Source organism: Trematomus bernacchii, unplaced genomic scaffold (assembly GCF_902827165.1).
Source record: "Trematomus bernacchii unplaced genomic scaffold, fTreBer1.1, whole genome shotgun sequence".
Lineage (NCBI taxonomy): Eukaryota > Metazoa > Chordata > Actinopteri > Perciformes > Nototheniidae > Trematomus > Trematomus bernacchii.
The window spans coordinates 28,253,554-28,279,977 of NW_022987720.1; the positions used below are offsets into that span (position 1 = coordinate 28,253,554).

Sequence of the window (26,424 nt, forward strand, 5' to 3'; positions counted from 1 at the left end):
CATGTTTACCTTGCAGGCACTAGTTAAATTGGCGGAGGTATATTTGTAGTTTCTAACGGTGCTGTGCAATTTGCTAAAAATATAAGCGGTGATAGCAACAGAGTCCCTATTGGCTGAGAGGGGGGAGGACCCTCACATTATTGGGCTGCAGCATCCACTCAGCAGCTAAATCAACTTGACTTTTACCAGGGGCTTGTGGGAAATGTGGTTATTGCCACTAAATGGTGTGTGGTGGTATTGATAGTGTTAAATAAAAAAAGACATGCATTAGAGATTGATTGACTCCGGGTTTGTTATGCATTCAAATCAATCCACATTGTGATTATCAGTCATCTACAGTAGCCTATGAGAGGTACTGTGATTATGGATTTTGTATTCAATAAAGAAATATATTCTAATGATATAGGCTAAATTCAATTATAGACATCTCCCAGCTACACGAATATATGATTAATAATTTTCAGTTAGTCCTATGAGTATATTTAAGCATTTTTTTCCCATCCATATAGTCTTCAACTTTTAAGACACGCAAGACATTTAACCAAAAACTAAGGTAGTCCCACATCTTCCATTACAGTTTTGCATTTTTGTGCATTTTTAAGGATTATTCCAAAAATAAATTGGCATATTTTCAGTGTTATCAGGTCACCAATACTTTAATATAAATCCCATTTTTCTTTTATTGCACAGATGTATTCCATTTCCTAATTTAAATTCGGATGTACATATATTGTGCAATCACCGCTAAATGCACTTTAATACAGGGGTATCTCCTCTTGCACTTTATGTAGCCCTTGTATCTTCTCTTGCACTTTATATGTCGTTGCTGCTATATTGTATTACCATGTCATAAATACTTGTATGCTGCTCTTGCTCTTTTGCGTTTTTGGATATCATGTATTTTGTTTTTGCTATGTTTGTAAAATGTAAACTTCTTAAATGTTTTATATGAGGGACTGCGGATGGAAATGAGCTCAAAGCTAAATCTGGCACTGTTACGCTTGACACATTTTAATGTTTTAAGTCAGGGGTGGGGAACCTTTTTCCTCTCAAGGGCCATTTCAATTTTTTCCACATCCTCCGAGGGCCGTACAAATTATTGACCTCTGCTTAAAAATACTAAAATCACAGCCCATTCATTTCGCCTTTCTTTCATGCTGTGCAAAGAAAAAGCAACCTCTTAATCCAGATATCTTACCATGACTCGCGCATGCATGCACGTGCACGGTTGTGGCATGACCACCAAAACAGAAAGATATGGACACAAGATGTGTGCAAATCTATTTAGTTTCCTATCCATGTGAACATGATTTAAGTGGGGGCGGGGGACCTAACCTCCTCTAGGGGGGTCCGGGGGGCATGCTCCCCCGGGAAGATTTTTTTTTTAAATGTTGAAGTTAAAAGCATCAATCTGGTGGACTTTGAGAGCAACATGAAGAGATCTATGGAAACATCTCTCAACACCCATATGAAACAGAACTGTAAGCAGATTTATTTTTCTTTATGGATATTTTACAAATCACTCCCCTTTCAAACTGTATTCTTGTTTATTAATAACAACTTTTTTTTACTGTCATATAGTATTTTATACCTGTTTACTTTATTCTCTTATTTTTTGATAACTATAATGATCATATAAAGATGTGCCTTTACCTCACTGGTTGGAGAAAAAGCTTCTTATATTCGTTAGCATAGCTAGCTAACCAGATGCTAATAACAACAAAGTTATTGACTGTATGATCAGTATATATGACAGATGAACAGATCGAACACTTAACATGTAAGTGTTCATTACTGTGCATTGTCCCTGCCAAATAAACGATTAAATAAAATAAAATAAATACACATTTTCAGAATAAATTGTCATAGTTATTCCTCTTACATTTCACTTATATTTCTATTTATTTTCTATTCATTCGATTTATAATATTTTACATGTTATATATTTGCCCCTTGTTTGACAATCTTCCTATTATATTCATGTATGCACTGTATGTGTACACTTACTTGGGCTCTAAGCCAGTTACGTCACATGAGGGCGACACACATCTTTGTCAGTGAACAAAATGGCGTCTTACTGTTTGACTGTCACCAGACTGCGGGTAAGAAAACGTTATTTTATCTTTTACAGACTCTTTAACCGGCTTGTTTTCATGTACATACATGACAACAGAAATGTGTTTCTGTATAGTCATATTTTTTTCTCTTAAGTTTGACGGTTAACGGGTAAAGTGCGCAGACAGCGACCGTTACTCAGGTCACCGTGTCCTCGTGTGACTCACGGAAGCGTCGCCTTTCAACGGCTAAAAAACACCCAGAGTTTACAATAACAAACATTAAATCGTGTTTTTTATAGTATCAGTATGTCGTTAAATCAATATCAGCTGGATGTTGTGTGGAAACGGTCTCGGGTGGCCTGATATTTGCAAGGTGATCACAAGGTTACAGAGTTTTCTTAATGCGCACTTCATTACAGCTCCTCCTGACAGCTGGGAGTGATAGCCTGCACTGTGTTTCTGATGTTTTGTTGGGAAATGGAGGAAATAAGATTGTATATCTTCATTTTAAATAGCACAGGGCCTTCAGTACGTAGCTGTATACATTAGGATGTAAACACAAGTAAGTATGCTGCTTATAAAGTCACCTACAGCCTACACTCGGTCATACATTGTTGTACTCAGTGGTGAATGATTTCAAGTTTTTTTTCTCATTTACAGAATAGTTACAACATCGTTTTTGCAATGAGAATCTAAAAGTGCAACATACTAAATACATAAAAGAAATAAGGAAGTGAAATACTGCTATAAAACAATTCATGTACCTATATTTAGTGTTTTGTTTGCTAGGTAAGGGCTTGCTTTGCTTGGTAATTCATCATTTTATTATCTCATTATTTGTATTTAAATTGCAGACTGTACATCCAAATAATGTCCTCCCAGAATAATGTCATCCCACCTATAAACAATCACATATGACCTCATCCATTATTCGTATCAGATAACATCCTATGGTATAAACAAGGAAAAAATACAGGGTTAATATAAAAAAAAAAAACTGTTATATTACAGACAGAAATTGAGCTTTATTTAGAATGAAGAAAAACATGGCTGTCAGTGTAGTGTGCTTGAGTTGTATACGTTTGAGATTTGTCATTACTTGCTGTAGTCTACGTTTATGAGATGGTACCTTAGTTAGATAGATAGCATAGCATTGCATTGAGTGGACATTATATAAAAAGCCCACTAATAAAAGTCATCATTTTCCAGAGCTAGGGGAATGGCCCTCTGAGGATTTTCTCCACTGCTCCTGGTTTATTTCCACTGATTTTCTTTTTTGTTGTTAATAGTGCTCCTCTGATTTACTCTGCCTGTGCCTCTAGTGTTCACACATCCACAGTGTCCTGTATCAGACTGTCAGTACCAGCCTAGTGGGAGGCTAACCACTGAAATATGAGCTGTGTGAACTTTCACCCCAGGTTCCTCTGAGCACAGTGTCTTTCCCCTGAATATCAACACTGAACATAGCATCCCTCTTGTGTAGACTAAGGTCACTCATTGGCAAGACAGATTTAAATATTATCCTGTAATATAGCTTGATATAGCCTAGTTTTCAACAGTGGCAAATGACAGCCAAAAACTTTATTCAGTCACAGTGTCTTCTTCATTTCTTACATAATCTTGATGCAGGAGTATATCTAGTGTGTTTTGCTCCATAATAAAGCTTTGCAATGCACAATTAAAGGACATTAAGTTATTAAAATGCTTTTTACAGTGTCCACAGATTCTGATTTTGTGTAAGAAAGTAGAGATTCATACCCTATTTTGACAGCTTTAAAAAAAAATCCCAGCACGAACATATGCTGACATTAAAATGAATTCATCATAATTCATCATCAGCAAAAATATTTTTTTTAATGTGGCTAGAACTTCTCTTTATACAAGGATTTTTTTTTTTTAATGACTGTCTTATTTATGTGGCAAAACCATATGTCAAAAAGGGTTCTTGTTTTTTTAACAATATAGCGCTTTTGTACACTGGAGTACAGTTGGAAATGATTGACAAATTACCAATAACTGCAGTAAATATACTTTGTTCACCTCCAGTAATGAGTTGCTCAGGAAATTCAGAGTTGTCTTTCTATCATAATGTCAATGTTTAACCCAGCTGGCCCAGCCGTTTGTGACCAAAATAGAGGATTCTTTGTCTGTGTTTTTACACACTACACATTGTATTTTTTATTGGTGCTCTTTAGGGGTGTAACGGTTCACAAACATTTCGGTTCGGTACGTACCTCGGTTTTTAGGTCACGGTTCGGTACGTTTTCGGTACAGCAGAAAAAATGATCACAAAACATAAAATATTTTCTGTTTTTTAAAAATTATTATTAAACTGTGAATATTCACTCAAATAAATACAAAATATAATAAAATAAACATTAAGGTGCAGCATTTCGATGAACTGAAATAATCTGTATTTGAACTGTACTGTACTAGTACCTAAGCAGCCAGCTTGACATTAGGACTTGCTTGCTTGTCATTGTATTTTCATGCTTTTTTTTAAGAAAAATGAACTTGTCCACATTGCTTGCCGAAAGGGCAGATCTGCTGGCACTAACAATGTCTCCTGATGTGGAGGACACCCTCTCGCTAGGGACAGAGGTAGCAGATACAGCCAGGTAGCGCTTTGCTAACATGGCAACATAAGGATATTTGGCGTTTGTAATAGCTTTGGCTCGGTCTGAACTTTTTGCGAGTGTTGGAGCCTTAAATGCTAGTGGGAGTTGGGTTTGCACTTCAGTCTTTTTTCTTTTGGTACCGGTGATATTCACGTTCGGGTGATGCCTTTTCAAATGAGTGTGCAAGTTTGATGTATTGCCAGCCGCGTAACCAATTTTAGTTGAACAATGCCGACAAACAGCTTTGGTTCGGTCCACCTGTCTTTGTCCGTCATCCTTGTACGTAACTGCGAAACCAAAATGTTCCCAAACCGGAGACTTCAATGATGCTGGAGGATTTTCGAGCTCAACTTTATCTGAGTTCGCCATTTCGACAGTTCCTCAAATTACTGACTAAATTTGAACGCATCCCTGTGACCAGCTCTCATAGTATGCCTCTCGTCCAATGAAATGACTTGGTCGCTCTATGACGCGTTGAACCCAATGTGAGCAAATTACACTGAACGCTGCGACGCAGCACCTGAGATTACTTCCAAAAAGTTGTTCACGTTCTCAATTTTTTACGTTTAAAGTTATATTCGTTCGGTACACTTCGGTACACTTCGGTACACACGTGTACCGAACCGAAGGGCCCAAACCGAATAATTTCGGTACGAATACGTATACCGTTACACCCCTAGTGCTCTTGCAAGGTTATGTTTTAACCATCCTCACATGTGGTCCCATTCTTTCACACTTTATTGTGTCTATAACTCAAATATTTATGTATTATTCTTTACAGATTTATTTATTTAATGTTTATTTTATTATCTTTTCTTTTTAATGACTGATTTTAAATGCCATTTTCTTAATGTCTTCCATTTTTGTAAAGCACTTTGAATTGCCTTGTGTTGAAAGGTGCTATATAAATAAACTTGCCTTGCCTTACAGTAAAACTTTGTTTATGGTGCAATTTCTCAAACCTGTCCTTTGTTTCCTCTGCTCTAGCTGGTCCTCGGAAGTGGGGCGAGGCGTTTTCATGTCTGCGCGGCCTTCAGCGCCAAGGCCAAGGTGGCCATGAGCCGCTTTGAGCCCAACAGCACCGTGAACTATGAGAAGATGCACGAGAACATCAACATCGTGCGCCAAAGGTCAGAAGTTGCCCTACTACACAGAGTGCTTGATGAGTACCGTTTGGCTCATGAGGAATGGAGGGTGTTTATGACAGCTGCACAATGTTTACTAGTGAGGGCCCACAGAGCTAACTTTGGATGTCTTGATGTTCCCGCCTACTGAGGTCACCACATGCTGTACGTTTTTTTGTTTGCCTACCTGGAAGTTAGCATCGTAATCGTAAAGATCTCCCTAAAAAGCTAATGTTAGGCTATAAACAAACTACATTATGGTCACCACCGTTAAGCTAAAGGCGGCTAATGTTTGGCGTGATGATGTTTTGTAGTCTCATTTAGACACTTGTTGGCAACCACCATTTTAAGGCCCATAGAAGCTTAAGACTCACCATGGGGATATTTACTGACCTTTTCTATGTAGTCGAACAAAACGTGAAAACCTCTCCAGCTTCTATCAACGACAGACCTTTTTTTGGTTTTGTTTTTCTAGCCATATTGATGACATTTGTAGTCTCTGAGGCTATAAACACTCCTCGTCTCTTAATCCTCTCCTCCAGGCTCGGCCGTCCTCTCACTCTGTCGGAGAAGATCGTGTACGGTCACCTGGACGACCCGGTGGGGCAGGATATCGCCCGCGGCAGCACCTACCTCCGCCTGCGCCCCGACCGCGTGGCCATGCAGGACGCCACGGCTCAGATGGCCATGCTGCAGTTCATCAGCAGCGGTCTGCCCAGGGTGGCCGTGCCCTCCACCATCCACTGCGATCATCTGATCGAGGCTCAGATCGGAGGGGTGGAGGACCTGCAGAGGGCCAAGGTGAGGACTGACACAGACATATAGATGGAGATTATATGTATATATTGTAGTACATTATAGTTTATAGTACAGTCATTGGTTGAAAATTGCAAATTCAGGAAATTGATGGAACATTTTAAAATGTGTTGAGATGGATTTGATTGTAAAGCAAAAAATGAATATACCTACATTTTATATTTATCTTGAGTTGTGTTCTCACATTATTCTAAATTAAATTGAGCCATATAATGTTAGTCAAGGTAACATTTGGTAATCTTAATAGCAGTGTATTCCCTTTATCCATCTGTCAGCATTGTCGTTTTCTGCCCGAAGCTGTCGTAAAAAATAGTTTTTATTCCATTGAAGCTGCCTGCTTGATCAAATAACTGTTAAATTACTGGATTTAGGATTTAATGCAGCATCCAAGTTTATTATGTGTGGTAACATCAAGGATACTCATGTACCTTATATGAAAATAACTCCTCACCAATAATTCTGAACACAGGAAGTAAACGAGGAGGTGTACAACTTCCTTGCCTCCGCTGGAGCCAAATACGGAGTCGGCTTCTGGAAACCCGGATCAGGAATCATCCATCAGGTGCAGTACACTGATTTATAATAACGTTTTAAATGTCTTTTACATTTTACATTGAAAAATGATGCATTTGTCCATCCAGAAAAGGACATTCCAAAGAAGTAGTCTGTGGAGAATTTCATCCCAAGATAAAACTCTGTGACTGACTCGTGTCTCGTCCCTTTCCTCGGACAGATCATCCTGGAGAACTATGCGTACCCTGGAGTGATGCTGATTGGTACAGACTCCCACACTCCCAATGGCGGTGGCCTCGGCTCCATCTGTATCGGAGTGGGTGGAGCGGATGCTGTGGACGTCATGGCAGGAATCCCCTGGGAGCTCAAGTGTCCCAATGTGAGTTTTTGACATCTTGTTAATTATTATTTTAATTTTAATTTTTTATAGATACTCTTTATTGAGTTTAACACAACATACAGAAACAATGCACAAACCCCCCCCACCCCCCCCCCCCCCCCCCCCCCCCCCCCCCCCCCCCCCACAGACAGCCACACAGCACATCCTCAATTTGACAACAATTGAATAATAATAATAATAATCCTCATTTACATAATCACAATAATATAGATAGACCACAAAGGATAAATAAATTATGTGTATGCACACGCATATACATACACATCATGCTGGAGTATCAATCAAACATATAAAACTATGAGGAATATAATTTCAAGTCCGCAATATGTGAGTTCAGGGTAATCAGGTAATCAGAAGCTCAAGTGTGTGTGTGTGTCCCCCCCCCCCCCCCGAGAAGTAAAGCTTTCAGGTCAGTACGCAAATACAGTACGGTCATACTGACTGGTCACTACATTCCCTCTTGAGGTAGCAAGCAGTCTCTCATGAGGGAGAGTGTTAAAAATCTCCCTATAATTATTTGTATTTAATTAGCACTCTCAACCCTGTTTTCAGTCACTAAAGTCTGTTTTGTTTTTTTCTATTTGTTTAAACCTGTGCATATTTTTCCCTTCAGGTGATTGGAGTGAAGCTGACGGGAAGTTTGTCTGGATGGACCTCACCGAAGGATGTGATCCTGAAGGTGGCCGGCATCCTGACTGTGAAGGGCGGCACCGGAGCCATCGTGGAGTATCACGGGCCTGGAGTGGACTCCATCTCCTGCACAGGTGAACATCACATTCATTAAAGTATTAAAAACACTGGTGAAGGAAAATAATAGGGAGAACAGTGACCGCTTCAACGACTAGGCCTGGCACAATCACTACTTTTATTAGACGATACATTTTCCCAGAAATAATTCAGATCAATGACATAAGTGTCGTTTAAGGTATTTAATAATTCATGATTTTTTTTGCTTTTCTCAGAGCCTGTTATTTATTGATTTCTGTCGGGATGTAAATGTTCATTCTGTCTTCATGTTGGCTAAAGTGTTGGTGACAATATTTCTAAACAAACATGCATGTAAACCCAACAGGTAATATACATTTCAGCAAAAATAATCACGGTGAAAAATATATCTTGTATGATATATTTGATTAACTTAACTATCAACACAGGCGTATCGACTAACATTCACCCATTCCTTGCTGGAATAAAAGATTAGTTTCTTCAACTTTAGTGCAGTTTATTTTACTCATAGGCTAAAATAACTCTTTGTTTTTTACAGGAATGGCCACAATCTGTAACATGGGCGCTGAGATCGGAGCCACTACGTCCGTTTTCCCCTACAACCACCGCATGAAGACGTACATGGAGAAAACAGGCCGTGGAGGTCAGTCTCTTTCCGTCAGTCTCAGTTTAGTATTCATGAAACGTGTTTTAACAACAGCTTCCTCTCCTCCTTCTTCATTCCCTCTCAGAGATCGCTGTGTTGGCCGATCAGTTCAAAGAAGACTTGGTTCCAGATAACGGCTGTGAATACGATCAGGTCGTTGAGATCAACCTGAGCGAGGTGAGTCTTAACATTTACATGAATCATGTAATGTAAGACGTTTTTATAGGTATGTCCCAAATCCAGACTATCTACAACAGGGCTATTCAATTAGTTTGGAATGGGGCCGGTTGATGAAAATTATTCAAAGCAAGGGGCCGGGAAAAAGATGGCTTGAAATATGAGCAATCGTATTAAGAGCTTCAGATACAGTAAATACTACAACAGCATAGTGGAGTGCATATATTGTGTTTAATTAAATCAAACAACATAGCCCCAAGGCCTTTCTAGATCTAAATGGCAAGTTCAGAACTCAGTAGGCCTACATGTGAAGCTAATGTAACCATCAACATCATTTAATTTGATTTAATTTAGGTGACATGATCTAATCATTCACGCACAGATGCAATCAATGACAGGAGTTGTCACTACAGTAGCTAGTAGGTGGGTTTGAAACCCGAGCCCGCCGAAGTTTTCAGGCAATGTCTTCCCCTCTATCTCTCAATATAACACCCTCTCTGGATGTAAGGCACTCTGGCCCAATTTTCTTTCGTAAAAAAAACTAAAATTCTTAAAAAAACAAAACAGTTGATTTACTTTTAACATTATACTCAAAGGGCCAGTAAATATCACCCCGGGGCCGCCAATTGAAGAGCCCTGATCTACAGTTAATAAACTGTGTACTAGCTTTAATTATACAAAGAAATCCAGGTACTTTATGTTTTAATACTGACAGGGAATTATACAATGTGTGATAAAAAGAAAGAAATCTGGGATAATTTAGGTTTTGAGAATTTTGCCGCCATGAAATATTCTTTTATTTTCGGACAAGAACTTCCACTGCACACAAATACATTCATTAGCTTAATACATAAATAAATAAAATCTACATTTAAGAATCACTGACCTACAAAACCTTGCATACAGTATGTTGTAAGTCAAAGTTATTTGATAAACTATCTCCTCCAAACAGTTGAAAATGTCAAAAATAAATCTCGGATCATTTAAGTTTTGAGGATTTTTCTGCTATGAAATGTTATTTTATGTTAGGACAAGATTAAACTAAATAAACTAGTTTTAATAAATGACCCGAAGCTGGGCAGTAAAACAAAAATCCTCATTAAGAATCACTGACCTACAAAACCTTGCATATGTTGTAAGTCAAAGTAATTCCAAGGAGGCTTCAAGTGTTGTCCATTCAAAAAATAAACTCTCTTCTCCAACAGTTGAAACCCCACATCAACGGGCCCTTCACCCCCGACCTGGCCCACCCTGTGTCTGAAATCGGGGCCACGGCTAAGAAGAGCGGCTGGCCCCTGGAGGTGAAAGTCGGTCAGTATCTGTGACGTTAGCTGTATTCTCTTACAGGGTTTTAATGCTTTGTCTAGTGAAAGTTGATATTTCTTTCTTTGTTCCTATGAGCTGTGCTATTGACCGGATCTCACATTACAGCCTGTCAGGAGGCCTTTCAGGGTAGAATTAGTAAAGAGTGCAATACAAGTCCAGTCATTGAGAGAATAATAATGTGTTCTCCTATTCCACAATTTTCTCTCGTTTCATATGCAGAATAATGTGAAAAACTATTTCGGAGCTAATTGGGGCCCGGCGCGGGGAGGTGCTTTAGTTTGCCCTGGTGTTAAGCAGTATTTACATTGTTACTCTACCTATTTTTCTATAAAGTGAAGATTTGTTTACCTACTTTTGATACATGCTCTGATGGAATAACTGTATGCTGTTGAAAAAAAACCAATAAACAAAGAAAATTGCGCCTCCTTGTTCTGATTTCTCCTCTCTCATCTTATCTCCTGCAGGTCTGATTGGCAGCTGCACCAACTCCAGCTACGAGGACATGGGCAGGGCGGCTTCTCTGGCCAAACAGGCTCTGGATAAAGGTCTGAAGTGCAAAGCCCAGTTCACCGTCACCCCCGGCTCAGAGCAGATCCGCGCCACCATCGAGAGAGACGGATATGTGAGTCACAGTCCCACTAACATTGAACTAGTGACCCATACTATGCAGGCATTTTCTTTCAGCACAAGGAAAGGATTTACTCTAATTCATAATGTCCCTCTTCCAGTCTAAGATCCTGCGTGATGTTGGTGGTGTTGTCCTCGCTAATGCTTGTGGACCCTGCATCGGTCAGTGGGACAGGTACGCACCTCCATTATAAAATCACAGATTACATTTTGTAGAAGTGTTCCCCACATAATGATTTTTGACTACTTCAGTTTCCAGTGAAATCATCAAAATGTTGTTTGTTCCCACACTTCTATATTACTGCATGTAATGAACTCTGTATCTGCTATTAGCCAGCAGTAGGGATTTAATATGTCAGTCTTGTAAACTGATTTTAAACGGGTTGCTCACTGCAAAGAATATACAAAGTAAAGTCTGAATAGCAAATAAAAGCAATGTATGTTAACCACAACGCCTCAGACTAACATGCTCTGTGTTTTGACTTACTTCAGGAAGGATGTGAAGAAGGGAGAGAAGAATACTATCGTCACGTCCTACAACAGGAACTTCACCGCCAGGAATGATGCTAACCCGGCTACTCATGCTTTCGTCACCTCTCCTGAGGTAAGAAGTACTGCATGAAGCAAGACTCAGGAGTTCATAATGACATTATAATCAATAGACAGACTTACAGTAGCTCATGAATACAGTATAGTTGGTAAGGTAGCTAAGGTACGTTTATTTATATAGGACATTTTCAGACGCAGAGGCAATTCAAAGTGCTTTACATCATCATTAACACTTAATAGGAAGACAACAGAGAGGAACACAATAAATAAACAATATGGAATACCAGATTCATAAAAAACATGCATACAAATAGTTTAAAAACAACATTGTACATACGGTAGGTGCTTAAACAAGTTAAAAGACTTCTGGGTAAGCAGCTAATAGAAGTAGTGTTTTTAGCCTCGACTTAAAAAAAAAGTGTGTGTGTGTGTGTGTGTGTGTGTGTGTGTGTGTGTGTGTGTGTGTGTGGTGTGTGTGTGTGTGTGTGTGTGTGTGTGTGTGTGTGTGTGTGTGTGTGTGTGTGTGTGTGTGTGTGTGTGTTGTGTGTGTGTGTGTGTGTGTGTGTGTGTGTGTGTGTGTGGTGTGTGTGTGTGTGTGTGTGTGTGTGTGTGTGTGTGTGTGTGTGTGTGTGTGTGTGTGTGTGTGTGTGTGTGTGTGTGTGTGTGTGTGTGTGTGTGTGTGTGTGTGTGTGTGTGTGTGTGTGTGTGTGTGTGTGTGTGTGTGTGTGTGTGTGTGTGTGTGTGTGACTCACCCTAAATGCTTATTATGTAATTGAATATAGATCGTCACAGCCATGGCCATCGCTGGGACCCTCGACTTCAACCCAGAGACCGACTATCTGACCGCCGCTAACGGAGAGAAGTTCATGCTGGAGCCCCCCACCGGTGACGAGCTCCCCTCCAAAGACTTCGACCCGGGCCAGGACACCTACCAGCACCCCCCCGCCGACGGCGCCGCACTGACGGTGATTTTTCTCTCCAAAGACACTGTATTTTATCATGACAATCCAGAAAGCAGCACGGCACCAATACAGCCATTTTCTAGTGATTTGAGCGTCTTCTGTCATAAACCCAGAAGAGTTTGAAGCAGTACACAAAATAATAAACAGCTCTTTGATCTTTAAAGCTAAAACAAATTGAACAAAACTGCAACTGAGAAACCAGGTAGCAAATCTTACGCAGGATGAAAGTCATTATCCGGGCAATAATTTTGTTTAGAGTTTGTTTTCCTTGGGTGTCAATGACCCAGCATACAAAGAACAATGGGTTTACAATAACGTCCTCTTTTTGTTTTCTCCTGTGTTTAAAAACCATCTGCCTTTCTGGTGTCTGTCCACCTGCATCCAATAATTACCCAAATCAACTGGTGCCTTCAAAACAAAAGCATAAACAACTGCTAAAATAATCTTAAATAAGGACAGTAAATTATAATCTAATTACTACAAAGAAAAACAGCAAGAAAATAAATGTTGGCTAAATATTACAAACCAAGTTGTCTGCACCTCTGTCCTTTGAAAATATTCTTGGACATTTACAAAATGGAGAGGATAACATCATCTGTCAATCACAAACTGGAACTATTTGTGTCGCGATGGAGAAAGTGGACTGATTTCGTAAAACCTCATAGGCCAGATTTTATTTTTACAAACGTATGATTTTACTGTGAAGTCCTGATCACTCCCTAATGCTCGTACTTTTGACTGTTTTTATGTTATCTTTGTGTAAAAAAAGAAAAAAGGCAATTCGGACAGACACACTTAATATGTACAATTACTATGTCTTGAAAAAACACTATAAATGTTTGCTGCCAAATGTCAATAAAAGAAAAAAGGATATTTTTTTGGAAGAGCCTTCATGTCTATGTATTTTTGGAAGAGCCTTCATGTCTAACAGTGATCTTGGTGTGTTCAGGTGATCGTGAGCCCCTCCAGTAACCGCCTGCAGCTGCTGGAGCCCTTCGACAGGTGGCACGGAAAAGACATGGAGGAAATGAGGGTCCTCATCAAGGTGAGCAGCGAATAAAAGAGAAACTCCACAGAACTATATAAGTGCTGGGGTGTGATGTGAATATTATATATAATATAGTATTTTCGATCTCTGTGTCTGTACACACAAACTGAAAGGTTGACAATAAAGTTGACTTTGACTTTTGTCCCTCTAGGTGAAGGGGAAGTGCACCACGGACCACATCAGTGCCGCCGGGCCCTGGCTGAAGTTCCGCGGCCATCTGGACAACATCTCCAACAACATGCTGATCGGAGCCGTCAACATCGACAACGAGGCCATCAACAAGGTGAAGAACCTGCTGACGGGAGAGTTCGGAGGAGTGCCTGACGTGGCCCGCCACTACAAGGTGAGTCTGGACTCTTGTCTACTGTTGATGATATGTTTTACCTTTATACTTTAATAATAATAATAGATTACATTTGTATAGCGCCGTTCAAGGGACCCAAGGCTGCTTTACATGGTGAACAAACAAACAAACAAACAAACAAACAAACAAACAAACAAAAGGGGCAAATAATAAAGTACAAATTAGATAAATAGCAGTAGGAGTGGAAGCAGGGGGACTGTGATGGGTTAGAGCACATGTGTCAAACTCAAGGCCCGGGGGCCAAATCAGGCCCGTGGTGGATTTAATTTCGGCCCGCAGGATAATTTCTAATTACTATTAGATCTGGCCCGCCGGTATTTTGCACGCACACCTTCACTCAATCCTGAGGGTCTCCTCAGCTCAGAGCCTGACCCCAAACATTGATGAACTTGCACCCAAGATGAGATGCCAAGTATCTGGCTTGAACTAGCATCACAGAGCAGCACACTGAGTTTACATGGATGTTTCCTTCTGCACTTTGTTTCTTGAGACAACAGGGCATGTTTGGTTTGTTCTTTGAGGGGAATAGTTTTTTTGAAGCTGTTGTTGGCCTGTGGGAAAAAGCTGCATATAGAGCCATAAGAAATGAATGCAGCTGATTATTTAATGTTTAATGTTGTTTTCATAGGCAATAATTTAAGCTTTGTTAGTTCCAGGTTTAATATGTGCAATAAGTTCATTTCAATAAGTTCTGCAAGAAACATTGAACCAGTCCGGCCCTCGACTAGTACCCATTTTTTTATTTTGGTCCTCTGTGTATTTGAGTTTGACACCCCTGGGTTAGGGGTTTACATATAAATGTTTAAGAGGGTGATTCAAAGTCCTTTTGCCCTAAACACCGGCATATCATCCCTCTTATTACAAGGCTACTATTAAATCAATCAATGATTTGACACAACATATTGATTTATCGATCCCGAGTCCCCTTTGTTAACATCTTGAGTGTCCTTTATACTTAACCCCAAAAATGTCTACCATAGTCTACGATATTGAGGTGTATGCTAGTTGCTTTGGATAAAAGTGTAATGCTGGTAATAATTGAACAAGAAACGGACCGTAACAACCATTAGGTGTACCCGATTAACTGAAGGTGGATTGTGTAGCATGCTGTATGCTAGTGCTAACAAAGAAAAGCCCCATTCTTATTCGAGTTGCATACTTTCTGAGCAACCGATTTCCCAGTTTCCTCGATGGGACTTCTTTGTCTTCTCTATCCTGGTCCCAACAGCACTTAAACTACTTCCTTCTCTTTGTTAAAGGCCAATGGAGTGAACTGGGTGGTGGTTGGAGACGATAACTACGGAGAGGGATCCAGCAGAGAGCACGCCGCCCTGGAGCCTCGACACCTGGGAGGACGCGCCATCATCGTCAAGAGCTTCGCCAGAATCCACGGTACGTTTACCGCCACAGATGGAAAACAACATCTATCTGTCTTTATTCCACTTTCACTTGAACCATTCATTTATCTAATCCCTGTCAAAGGGAGGCAGTGTCTCAATGAGTGTTATGGTTTCAGAACAAACTGATGACTATTTACTGGCATGTTTACAGTCTGTGAGAAAAAGGATGTCTCCTAAGAGAGTAATAACTAGTGTCCATTAGAGCCAGTTTGTTACAGGAGGCTTCATGTTAAGTGGAGAGATGAAAGCCTGCAAACATTCGTGTGAAAACATTTCATCAGAACCAGAAAGACACAAAATAAATGCTGTTGATTACTCGGTCTTGGCAAAAAAACGGATTCCCAACAGCATGAATACTGTGTGAATAGCGTATTCATCTTGAGAAGCGCTAATCAATAACCACCAGCCACACGCGCTCGCATGCATTATTCTCCATGACCTTGTACATCTCTGTAATCGATATTCTCCTGACACACAAGGAGCTCTTCTCTGGTTACCTGACGTCCAGTATGACGCTGTTGGGTTTCATATTTCCATCTTTTCTCTCCTCCTCACAGAGACTAACCTGAAGAAACAGGGCCTTCTTCCTCTGACGTTTGCCGACCCCAAAGACTACGACAAAATCCGCCCCGACGACAAGATCTCAATCACTGGACTGAAGACCTTCGCTCCCGGCAAGGTGAGCAGTCTGACAAACTAACGAAATATCGATCCACAGGACAGCTGACCTTCTCTTAAAGGAGACGTATTAGGCTAGTTATCATGACCATACATTTAGGTTAATCATTTTGGGTCTTCTACTATAACATGTTCACTTGCTTAAAGGTGGGGTAGGTAATTCACTTCTGAAAAACTTTTTGTTATATTCCATGGAATGCTCTTAACATCCCGATAGCAATGAATATATGAAATGCTTTGACAATAAATACATTAAAAAATGTCATCTGTGGAAGCCGAGGCGCTGTAAAAAGCACGACCAATCATCTGAGCCGGCCCGGCTAAAATAACTGGATGGCCTACCTGCCTGTCAGCCTTCCATCTCGTGCACAAACTTATCTCGTGCCCTCATTGGTCATGTGCGCGTTCGTGTGTGTTGGAGGAGGGGCTCTGTAAGGAAGTCTGAAGGAAGGGGCAGATTTTTTTTCGGCTGCGTACTTTCAAATTCTTGCGCACTTGAGCTGGTTTCTCCAAAATTACCTACCCCACCTTTAATGGTCTAAAAACATTTATTTTATGATTCTTTATTCACGGTCTGTCTCAGTAGCCCCATTCCTCACTTTCATTCCTACATGTAGCTTATAAACACATGCATTTTGTTTAATATAGTTTTCTTTTTTTAGGAGATTTAACCATTACATTCACAAAAGAGGAAAAATGCCTTGTAAACATGCTGGTGTAACAAAACAGTTTTCCAATTTGGCATCAGTAAAGCATATCTAATCTTATCTCATAAAACCTTTCGAGCAAAATACAGAAAAAATATATTGTGATATACATTTCATTTCCCCTACCCAACCCCTAATTATGGGAAGTGTAAATTGTATTAAAGTGTTTTTGTACTAACACAGTATTTTTACAGCGCCTACACCTACTTTATGATCACAAAGACAGGAAAATGTCCTTTTTAAATGACTGTATCTTTGTGAATAACATGATAAATGATTGTTACCTCCTCTGCCCCCCCCCCCAGCCCGTGACAGCAGTGATCAAACACAGCAACGGCAGCCAGGAGTCGATCACTCTGAACCACACCTTCAACAAGAATCAGATCGAGTGGTTCCAGGCCGGCTCCGCCCTCAACAGGATGAAGGAGCTCCAGTAATTGATGAAGAGGAGGGAAGGAGGGGCCAGTAGGGGTCCAATGAGGGGCCTTGGCTGGGGTTAAGAAGGGGAGAAACGTGGGCCTAGAGAGGGGCGAAGAGGAAGATGGATGGTAACCAGACTTTAGTTGGTTTAGGGACAACTGTAGTGATGCTCAATTAAAGAAAACTCAAACACACGCATGGTCGCTGTACAGATGAAAAGCGCACACACACACGAGCACGTACAGTTCACGCACAGCCAGGATTAATGTTATTGCACTCCCACAGCTTAGATCCTGAAACAGGCAGCATCACTCATACTGACAGCACTCCTATAATAATAATAATAATAATCGGATATAACACGCCATTTATTTTCATACTTTAGTGAAAATACAGTCTGTTTGAAGCATTAACATAAAGAACACTGTGTATTACCTTTTGTCTGAAGTATACAAACCTGATCGAGACGCAGAATATTATAAAAAAATATGTTAGCAGACGAGTTGAAAGCTTCCTGCTTAAATATCTACTGTAAAATACACTCTAAAAGGTAAAGATTCTCCATCACACATCCTTTAAAGTGTTTGTCTTGATAATTTCCATCCAAACGGCTCTAACATCTAAGTTATTTAAGGCCTATGATTGTACTTTTCCTTTAACATCATCTCTATTTATTATAACATTGCACCAAATGTACGTGAAATACATTCGTTTTCAATCATTTCCCGTCTTTGTTTGGCTGCTAGATTCACCCTCATGGACCTGTTGTAGTTGAGAGCCACACTGTAGACAAACTACCAGGCAAAATGATTTACTGTAGAAGCATTATTGATATCCCATGCTGCACTGTTACGGTACAGCCATCCTCTCTCAGTTTAAAATACGTCATTTTTTTATGCTGCTTTTGATCTTAATCTCGCCCAGATTTTGCTCCATTTCAGCCACAAACTCCCTCCCTCCTACGCTCGCTTGCTCTTTGCTAAATCTGTCATGTGATAAAATGTCCCATTGTGTGAAAACTTGGGACTGGAACCACAACACATACAGCCATTGTGTTAGTGATAGACGCGCCGATTTGACTTCTTTCCAGCTGTGTTTTGTCCTTTGTGTGTAAACCTTTTCTTTGGTGGTTAACATCAGTCTGTGATCGCTTCCCTCTTTGCTCGTCCTGTCTCTTGTTGCTCTCACTTAGGCGGCAGACCAAACCTCAACCTGACACTTGCACTTGTATTGGCTAGCGCTCCAACACATTGTACGTGATAGGGCGGGACATCTCTAAGCGGTTGACCAATCACAACAGCCGGCCAGCTAACCAATCAAAGCAGACTAAATACAAATATGAACCTGAAAATGAGCAGAATGTATTTTTCCATCTGAATGTTTTCTCAGGTTGAGGTTTGGTTCTCCATAGCATGAGATAGCCTGCTCCTTTTACACAAACTAACGCACAACCTAGTGTCCAGACGCCTGTACACTAGCACTTTGTAGGGTTAGGAGAGTGGTTTTAGGACCGCTTTGCCAAGCTTTGTTTATCCACTGCAAACATTTACGTCTTCAGCGCACATCTCTGTTGTGTTAGTAATAATCACGATTAAAACACCACTTTTCAGACAGTAGAAAACCAAGAAGTCTTGCCTTGATGTTGTAACAGTGTGGTTACATATTGTTGAGGTGTTTGCTGCTGGTACGGTTTATGTGGGAGTACTGCTGTTTTGCGTTCTCCTCCTCTATAGAAAGCCTATACATCTTCACAGTAAAATCACTGGATGAATCTTTACAGTTCCTGAGCTAAATCCCTATGTACTAAAAGAGTTTGGACCCGTGTGTAAATGATGTGATATATAGCTGCACTTTGTATAGGGGCGTGTACATAAATAATGAAATAGATAAATATATATATAAACAAAGAAAGACAGTGAGTAACATGCTGTGGGCTGCCTGTCTAAATGAGTTAAATCTAATATGTCATGATGTAGAGTCCCCTCTGTGGCCCTCAGACTGAATATACATGAATTTAATGGGTTAACAAAACAATTTGCATTGTGGGTAAATTAAAGCACAGATATTGGATTGTAGCTCTCTGCTTCAACAGTGATAAGGGACTTTTAGGAAGGGGACTGTGTATTTTTCTTGATTTTTTTGTTTTGTTCAAATCGTTTTTAGGGAATAAGGTGATTTGAAAGAGCGGACGCCCAACTTTTAAGACGTTAATGACTCCATTTAGGAGTTATCTGTTCATATATTCAACTGAAAATCATACACACTCCTTGCCACTATTCAGATGTACTGCCAAAGATGCCTAATGAATATGTTGAAGTATCCATGAGTCACCCATTATTATGTGATCTGTGAAATGTCCATAATTATTTGAATATGTACAGGGAGTTGTTTCCTACAGAATTCACCACGATCAATGTCTTTTCAAATATCATCTTGCAAAAATATTGATTAATGTGATCATCCTTTGCACATTTAAAACCAGCCGCTTGTGAATCACAGTTTGCTAATGTAACCCTGAGTTTTTAAAAGTGCTACTGTAAAGTGACGAATCAAATTATGTTGTTAACAAAAAGCATGTCTGTGGTGTAATTTTGTACTCGGGCGTCAGGCTTCCTCTGGTGTGTTTGAAATATCCTTCACATCATGCTTCATGTGTTCAGAAACAGCTAAATAAATATGGAATATATGAACAGATGTTTTTTCCCGTAGTGTTGATTCCCCTCTCACTCCGGTTTCAGCATTAAATTCTTTGTGAAAGTAGATTGTTCAATCGTTTGCTTGAGAGATTCAAAACTATCTTCACAAAATGACTGGTAAATTAATAAAGATGAAATTATGAAGTGAATGTTTTTGTGTTTTCATTTCTTAGTGTTAGATATCAGAGAAACGATCATGTGATTGTTAGTGTTACAGTGACGTCCTGATCAAATCGGCACACAGTGTTCACTCATTCATATATAATCTGTTTTTATATACCTTCAAATTCCGATAGATACTCTAGTATTTACTGTGAATTGTAGTGTTCACAGAAGTATGTGCGTTGTGCCTTAAAAGATTTAGGCTATTAATTTAATAAGCTTTTAATTCAAGTAATTCAGATTAAAAAATATATAGCATTTGTTTATTCACTGTTTACCAGAGGTGGTAGAAGTACTCAGATCTTGCACTTGAGTAAAAGTAGAAGAACCAGAGTGTAGGAATACTCTGTTACAGTAAAAGTCCTGCATTCAAGTAGAAAAGTATTAGCATTTAAATATACTTAAAGAACCAAAAGTAAAAGTAGTCATTGTCCATTTCAGAATAATATATATGATATGTTTTATAATTATTGATCATTAAAGTGTTATCACAGCTGGTAAAGGTGCAGCTAGTTTGAATGACTTTGTATACTGCAGGGTAGCTTGTGAATTTACTCCAGGTGGAACTAAAGTCTGATTTAACACTTGATTATATTCGTTAATCCAAATCTGTAAAGTAACCAAAGGTATTAAATAAAGCTAGTGGACTGAAAGTACACGATTTACCTCTGAATTGTAGTGGAGTAGAAGTAAAAAGTAGTATAAAATGGAAGTACATCAAAATGTAAAGTACAGTACTTAAAATAACATATTTCTCATTTGTATGGACATGTGTGGAAACCAAAAAGCCCAGTAGGTTAAAGAATAAGAAATATCAAAACAGAGCTGAAAGATTGTGCTCTGTACCTTTAAGTTTTGCGACATGTCGTAAAACCTCACTGTCGTAAATACTCACATGGAGACATCATGGACACTGTTGAGTTTTCTCTAGATTATTCTACTTTAAATTGGGTTTTTTGGCAGATCGTGGAAACTTCTTGACCCTTTTTTTCCTTCTTCGGTGTGGAAAAAAATCCGCTATCCTGAAAATAAGCGACACTGCATCGCTCCGGGTGTGTGTGTGTGTTCATGTGTTTGTGTGTGTGAGTGTGTGTAACAGTGTGCATCATGTTCGTGTTGGTGGAGATGGTGGACACTGTCAGGATCCCTCCGTGGAACTTCCAGAGACAACTGAACGAGGCCATAGCCGAGGAGCTCAACAAGAAACTGGCCAACAAGGTGTGTGTGTGTGTGTGTGTGTGTGCGTGTGTATGTGCGTGTGTGTGTGTGTGTGTGTGTGTGTCTCGGTGTGTCTGAGAGACATTTGAACAACTCTTGACACAAAATGTTAAAGTAAATACAAGTCAAGCTTATTGTATTACCTTTACTGTATGTAGTCTTTTTTTTGAAGCAGGAGAAATACAATACAGAACAAATTATCACATTAGTAAAACAGCAATAACAACAATAACACCCCTCTATAAATAAGCTCTCAAATTAAAAGTTCAAAATCATCCATTGAGATGATACTTTCAGGTTTATAAATTATTTGTTATACACTCTATACTGAAGTAACCGTACTCATATACAACAAAAAATTATGATTCTACTGAATTATATTGCCTTTTCTGTCCTGTGTCTTCCACTATGGTGAGACTTCAAAAGCATTACCTCTGACTAACATATTTAAAGGGGACCTGTCATGCAAAATGCACTTTTGTACGTCTTTTATACATGAATATGTGTCCCCAGTGTTCCAGGGAACTCACCAAGTGTCAGAAAACACAACCCTCTCTATTTTCCTCCATACCCAAACCTCTAAAAAAGGGGCTGCAACGGATCTGATAAAAACTGATCCAGATTTGAACACTGTCCTGACGTCAGGACGGTGGCGCTACGGCTATTGGGCCAACTCCACCAATCAGGAGGAGACAGCCACGGCCATTGCCGTTCGAAAGCGCTGGAGACGCTGTAGTACATATGCCAGGCCTCTAGATGGTGCTGTTCTCACTTAATCTGCCCTTGCAAAAACAGAGCTAAAAAATGTCAAATTGAGCAAAATGAGGCATGGCTAAAATGCATGATCTGTTTGGTATTTTGAAAAAAAAAAAGTATAAATATGCCTTATATAGGTATGGTCCTACACTATATTATTCAAATATAGCATGATAGGTCCACTTTAAATATTTTTAAAGCAAAGGACACATGCATTTCAGTGATTGTGAAGTGATTTGAGCAAATATGAGTTAGGGTTTTGATGCTTCTTTCAGTTGAAGTCAAATCAGTTTTGCTCTTTGTATTACAGTCGTTTGTACACAATTGAGCCCAAGCACTTGTGTAATATCATAATTTCCTCATTTCTGATCATTGTGACCTGCCCTCCTCTCAGGTGGTCTTCAACGTGGGCCTCTGCATCTGCCTGTACGACATCACCAAACTGGACGACTCCTATATCTTCCCCGGAGACGGAGCCTCACACACCATAGGTACAAAGATACACACTCATTCATGCATCAGGCCATGTTCATTCAAATCAAGATTACATTTCAAGATTCAAGGCTTTATTGTCATGTGCACAGCTGCTACAGTGAAAATGAAATGAAAAACTCAAGTCACAGGCTCCTCCAACAGTGCAACATGAATATATATATATATATAGGACATACAACAGTATGTATTGTGCTTATACAGCTGCATTAGATTTGAGATACATCGCAACATAAATATGACTTCCTGACAAAGCACTTCCACTCAGTTTTAATCTGATTATGATACATTTGGTCTCACAGTTTCCTGTTTAACTTTCTTATCCAATAATAAAACACTTGACAGCTGAGTGATAGAGGTTAGTCTCCAGCTAAACTTAGTTACTGCAACTTTTGTATGATCTTAAGTATGGTTAAAGGGAGGGTTGATGGACTGTCACTTAATGACTCCCTCCCATCTTCCTTTGCTTTTTCTCTCAGTTCATTTCAGGTACGTTGTTTTTCACCCTTTCCTCGATGAGATCCTACTCGGCAAAATCAAGTATTGCAGTCAAGAAGGAGTTCATGGTAAGTTCTGTCTCTCCATCTCAGCATGTTTTACTAAATCTCAGATATACATTCTCTAATGTAATCTCAATAATGTCATATTTTGTCCCACCAACAGTCCAAATTAATTCATTTAATGGTTTTGTGTAATTACAAGCACATGACTTATGCATGTCTTATCAAAAGAACTAGTCAAACTTCACCTCACAGTCTCACAGAAAACATAAAAAACAGTCGGCCTAAAGGCTCACATGTCTCTGCTTTTCACACGAACCACACACAACATATAAGTACCACTGTAAACTCTGACTCTGTTCCCTCTCTGCTTCACAGTGACCATGGGCTTCTTTGACGACATCCTCATTCCTCCAGAGTCTCTTCAGCAGCCCGCTAAATTGTATCCTGCCTGAAAATGTTCCTATAATTAAGCAAAATGCTGTGATTTCATCTCAAGAACACACAGGTGTATCAAGGAATGTGGGATAATATGGAGCACGCCAGTCATTTAATAGTAGTGTTTACTTCCTGTCTTTCTTCTTCTGCTGTTCTCTTAAGTGTTTATTTCCTGTCCGTCTTCTTCTGTTGATTTCTCTAAAGTCCAGCGACATGAGTCTTTTTACTTCTTGCCTTCTCTGGTTTTCCTGTTCTTCTTCTCTTTTCTTTTCTTTACTGGTAACAGTTTAGCCATCATGAATCCAAATGTTTCTGCTGTCCACGAATATGAAAACTGATTCTAATTTTCTGATTGTTTTCTGATGGAACATTTGAATAATAATGTGTTATTTTTCAAGCTACCACTGATGTTAAATTATCCAGACTTCTGCGTATTGATATGACCGCACATAGTCCCTTGATCAGAGCATCCTTAGGCAATCTGCTATCAAGAAATAACAGACTGCTGAATGTCCAAAGTGGCCAATCAGAATCGAGTATTCAACTACGGCGCGTAATACATTTTTTAAATGTTCTGATGTGGAGTTGCCTGTAGTTCCAGTCCTTATCTTCAGCCTCAGTGATGAAGCGGAGCAGGTCTGGCTCTGGGAGTACGAGACGGACGAGGGGGCCCACGACCTCTACATGGACCAGGGCGAGGACATCCGTTTCAGGGTGACAGATGAGATGTTTGTGGACACGTCGCCGACGGGCCCGTCCGCCGCAGAAACACCGGCAATACCCGGACAGCCTGTGGCGCCGCCAGCTGAGGAGGTGGAGAAGAAAGAGGCGCCGTACACTCTGATCGTAAGAACACACCTCATGTTCACACACACACACACACACACACACACACACACACACACACACACACACACACACACACACACACACACACACACACACACACACACACCACACACACACACACACACACACACACACACACACACACACACACACACACACACACACACACACACACACACACACACACACACAGAGAGTCTCTTTGTTGATTTGGGATTTATATTGAGATTGTTTATATCTAATAAAAACTTTATTTAACCAGGACATTTCTTGACATTTAAAGTGTCCCTTTTACTGTTTAATGTGGTAACAAGTGGCTCAGACTTTTTACATGAAGAAATAAAAAGAAATTGGGTGCTTTAAAGCTTTGTGTAGAGTAACTTTTTACACATGCATTAACAGAGGTTTGTTTAACTGGTTTAGAGTGCCTCATAAAAACAGTATTTAGTATTAAAAACCAGGGCACTGTAACACAATGACCCCACAATTATTAGTAATATAAAATCCTTTTAGATACTCTTTTATTGGACAATTTACTTAAAATTATTATGTTTATATGAATATCTTGTTCTGTATTTTTATTGCACATTTTGAACCTTAACTTCTTATGCTTATATAAATATTTCATTTAATGAAATGTATCTTTTTATTTCACATTTTTACTTCTTATGTTTAGATAAATATTTGTATTTTATTTATTGCACAATTTAAATGTTCATGGTTGTATGAATATTCTCTTTCTATTTTTATTTTAGCGTTTATTGGACATTTTTACTTTAAAATCTTATGTTTATGTAAATATTTATATTCCATTGTTTTGGTTTTTATATCTTATAAATATAATTAATTTAATTCTGAAATGTTACAACTGTTATGAAACCCAATTCCCCCCTTGGATAAATAGTCAGGGTTCTTACGGTCATTAAAAACCTGGAAAAGTCATGGAAATTCAAAATGCTAATTCCAGGCCCTGGAAAAGTTATGGAAAACAATATTTTTCCCAAAGTTTTGGAAAAGTCATGGAAATGTAAATAAAGTTGCATCAAATATAATTTATATTCTATCTAATCGCCAAAATAGTAATACTATAATGATAATAAATACTGTATAGTAATGAAACGTCAAATGGCATTTAACTGACGAGGTATTTTGCTGGTGAGAGATTTTAGTGGCTTTAGCGTGTAGAAGCTAGTAAGCCTACTATTTGATTTGTTTTAGATAGGCACAACATGTTTCATATGCAGACCTTATTTTCCTGTTCCATGTTAAAATAAACCATTTTCAGTGGTACGCTGAGAAAGAGTTATTTTTTTGGTCATGGAAAATGAGGTAAAGGTCATGGAGAAGTCATTGGTGAAAAAGTGTATGAACCCTGTAGAGTATTCTGATTCTGATCCATTGTGCTGTTGTTCCAGGGAACCATCTGTGACCCGGGGCTGGGGCTGCTGTCCTGGTGGAACAGCTAGCACTGAGGAAGAAGAAGAGGAGGAAGATTTGGTGTTTTACGAACAGATCGAACATCATAACTGACCGAAAAGACGAGGAACGGTGAGCTGGAGACACGATACCCAGGAGTTTGGGTCCAGAAGTAAAGACACCAAGTCAGACGCTCTCTGAACCGAGACACTGCTGGTGGGAAGAGACTGACGTCCCTCTGAGACAGACTGTGTTGTAAATACTGCCCTGAACACACCAGCTCCATGTTTACACATCAACCTGACCATAGATCTAAAAACACAATGATTTGACATGCGTTTACAGTCATTCTGGTACATTTAAAGTGAGATTCTGACCCCAAATTCAAACGAAAAAGAGCAATTAAGTCATTTGTTATTAGGAATATAATGTCCTCAGTACGTAGTCACATATTTTGACTTTAAGGGTTAAAGCAGGTGATGTTGAGCACTTAACAGCATGTCAGGGATGATAAAGGTGTGAGAATTGACAGAAACAAAGGCTGAGTGATGGTTGAGTTGATAGGAAAAAGCCCCAGAAGACAATTTATTATTCCTTTGTATCATCAAGATCGCAAAAAATTGAAGATTTCAATAATAAAAAATGTTTTTCTAATATTTACTTTTTATTTAAAATCTCACCTTTTTATCCTCCGTTTATTTAACAGCTGTTTTTCACTTTCACAGTAAAAGGACGTATC

At 39.4% G+C, this 26,424-nt stretch overlaps 2 protein-coding genes across 2 annotated transcripts in view; both read left to right on the top strand.

The window, feature by feature from the left end:
- Positions 1–2,026: 2,026 nt before the first annotated feature.
- aco2 (aconitase 2, mitochondrial) lies at positions 2,027–17,350 on the top strand. The gene is made up of 18 exons (XM_034142799.1): positions 2,027–2,102; positions 5,663–5,805; positions 6,342–6,600; positions 7,085–7,177; positions 7,349–7,507; positions 8,142–8,292; positions 8,793–8,897; positions 8,986–9,077; positions 10,283–10,388; positions 10,868–11,025; positions 11,132–11,205; positions 11,523–11,634; positions 12,362–12,544; positions 13,491–13,586; positions 13,741–13,932; positions 15,213–15,345; positions 15,911–16,032; positions 17,044–17,350. The coding sequence occupies exons 1-18, from the start codon at positions 2,067–2,069 to the stop codon at positions 17,173–17,175; spliced, it is 2,346 nt and encodes a 781-aa protein (XP_033998690.1). The 5' UTR covers positions 2,027–2,066; the 3' UTR covers positions 17,176–17,350.
- A 3,547-nt stretch (positions 17,351–20,897) lies between these two features.
- Positions 20,898–26,424, top strand: part of polr3h (polymerase (RNA) III (DNA directed) polypeptide H) — a 5,537-nt gene continuing 10 nt past the window's right edge. Inside the window, exons 1-6 of the mRNA XM_034142240.1 lie at positions 20,898–21,234; positions 22,385–22,481; positions 22,962–23,048; positions 23,361–23,424; positions 24,041–24,266; positions 25,685–26,424. The exon at positions 25,685–26,424 is cut by the window's right edge and continues 10 nt beyond it. Coding sequence (XP_033998131.1) covers positions 21,124–21,234; positions 22,385–22,481; positions 22,962–23,048; positions 23,361–23,424; positions 24,041–24,266; positions 25,685–25,735 — 636 coding nt within the window. The 5' untranslated portion in view covers positions 20,898–21,123 and the 3' untranslated portion in view covers positions 25,736–26,424. The remainder of the gene's footprint in view (positions 21,235–22,384; positions 22,482–22,961; positions 23,049–23,360; positions 23,425–24,040; positions 24,267–25,684) is intronic.

Coding starts and splice junctions, on each gene's coding strand:
- aco2 (XM_034142799.1), top strand. CDS start 2,067: ATGGCGTCTTACTGTTTGACTGTCACCAGACTGCGG. Junction 8,293..8,792: donor GGACTCCATCTCCTGCACAG/GTGAACATCACA, acceptor TGTTTTTTACAG/GAATGGCCACAATCTGTAAC. Junction 9,078..10,282: donor TTGAGATCAACCTGAGCGAG/GTGAGTCTTAAC, acceptor CTTCTCCAACAG/TTGAAACCCCACATCAACGG.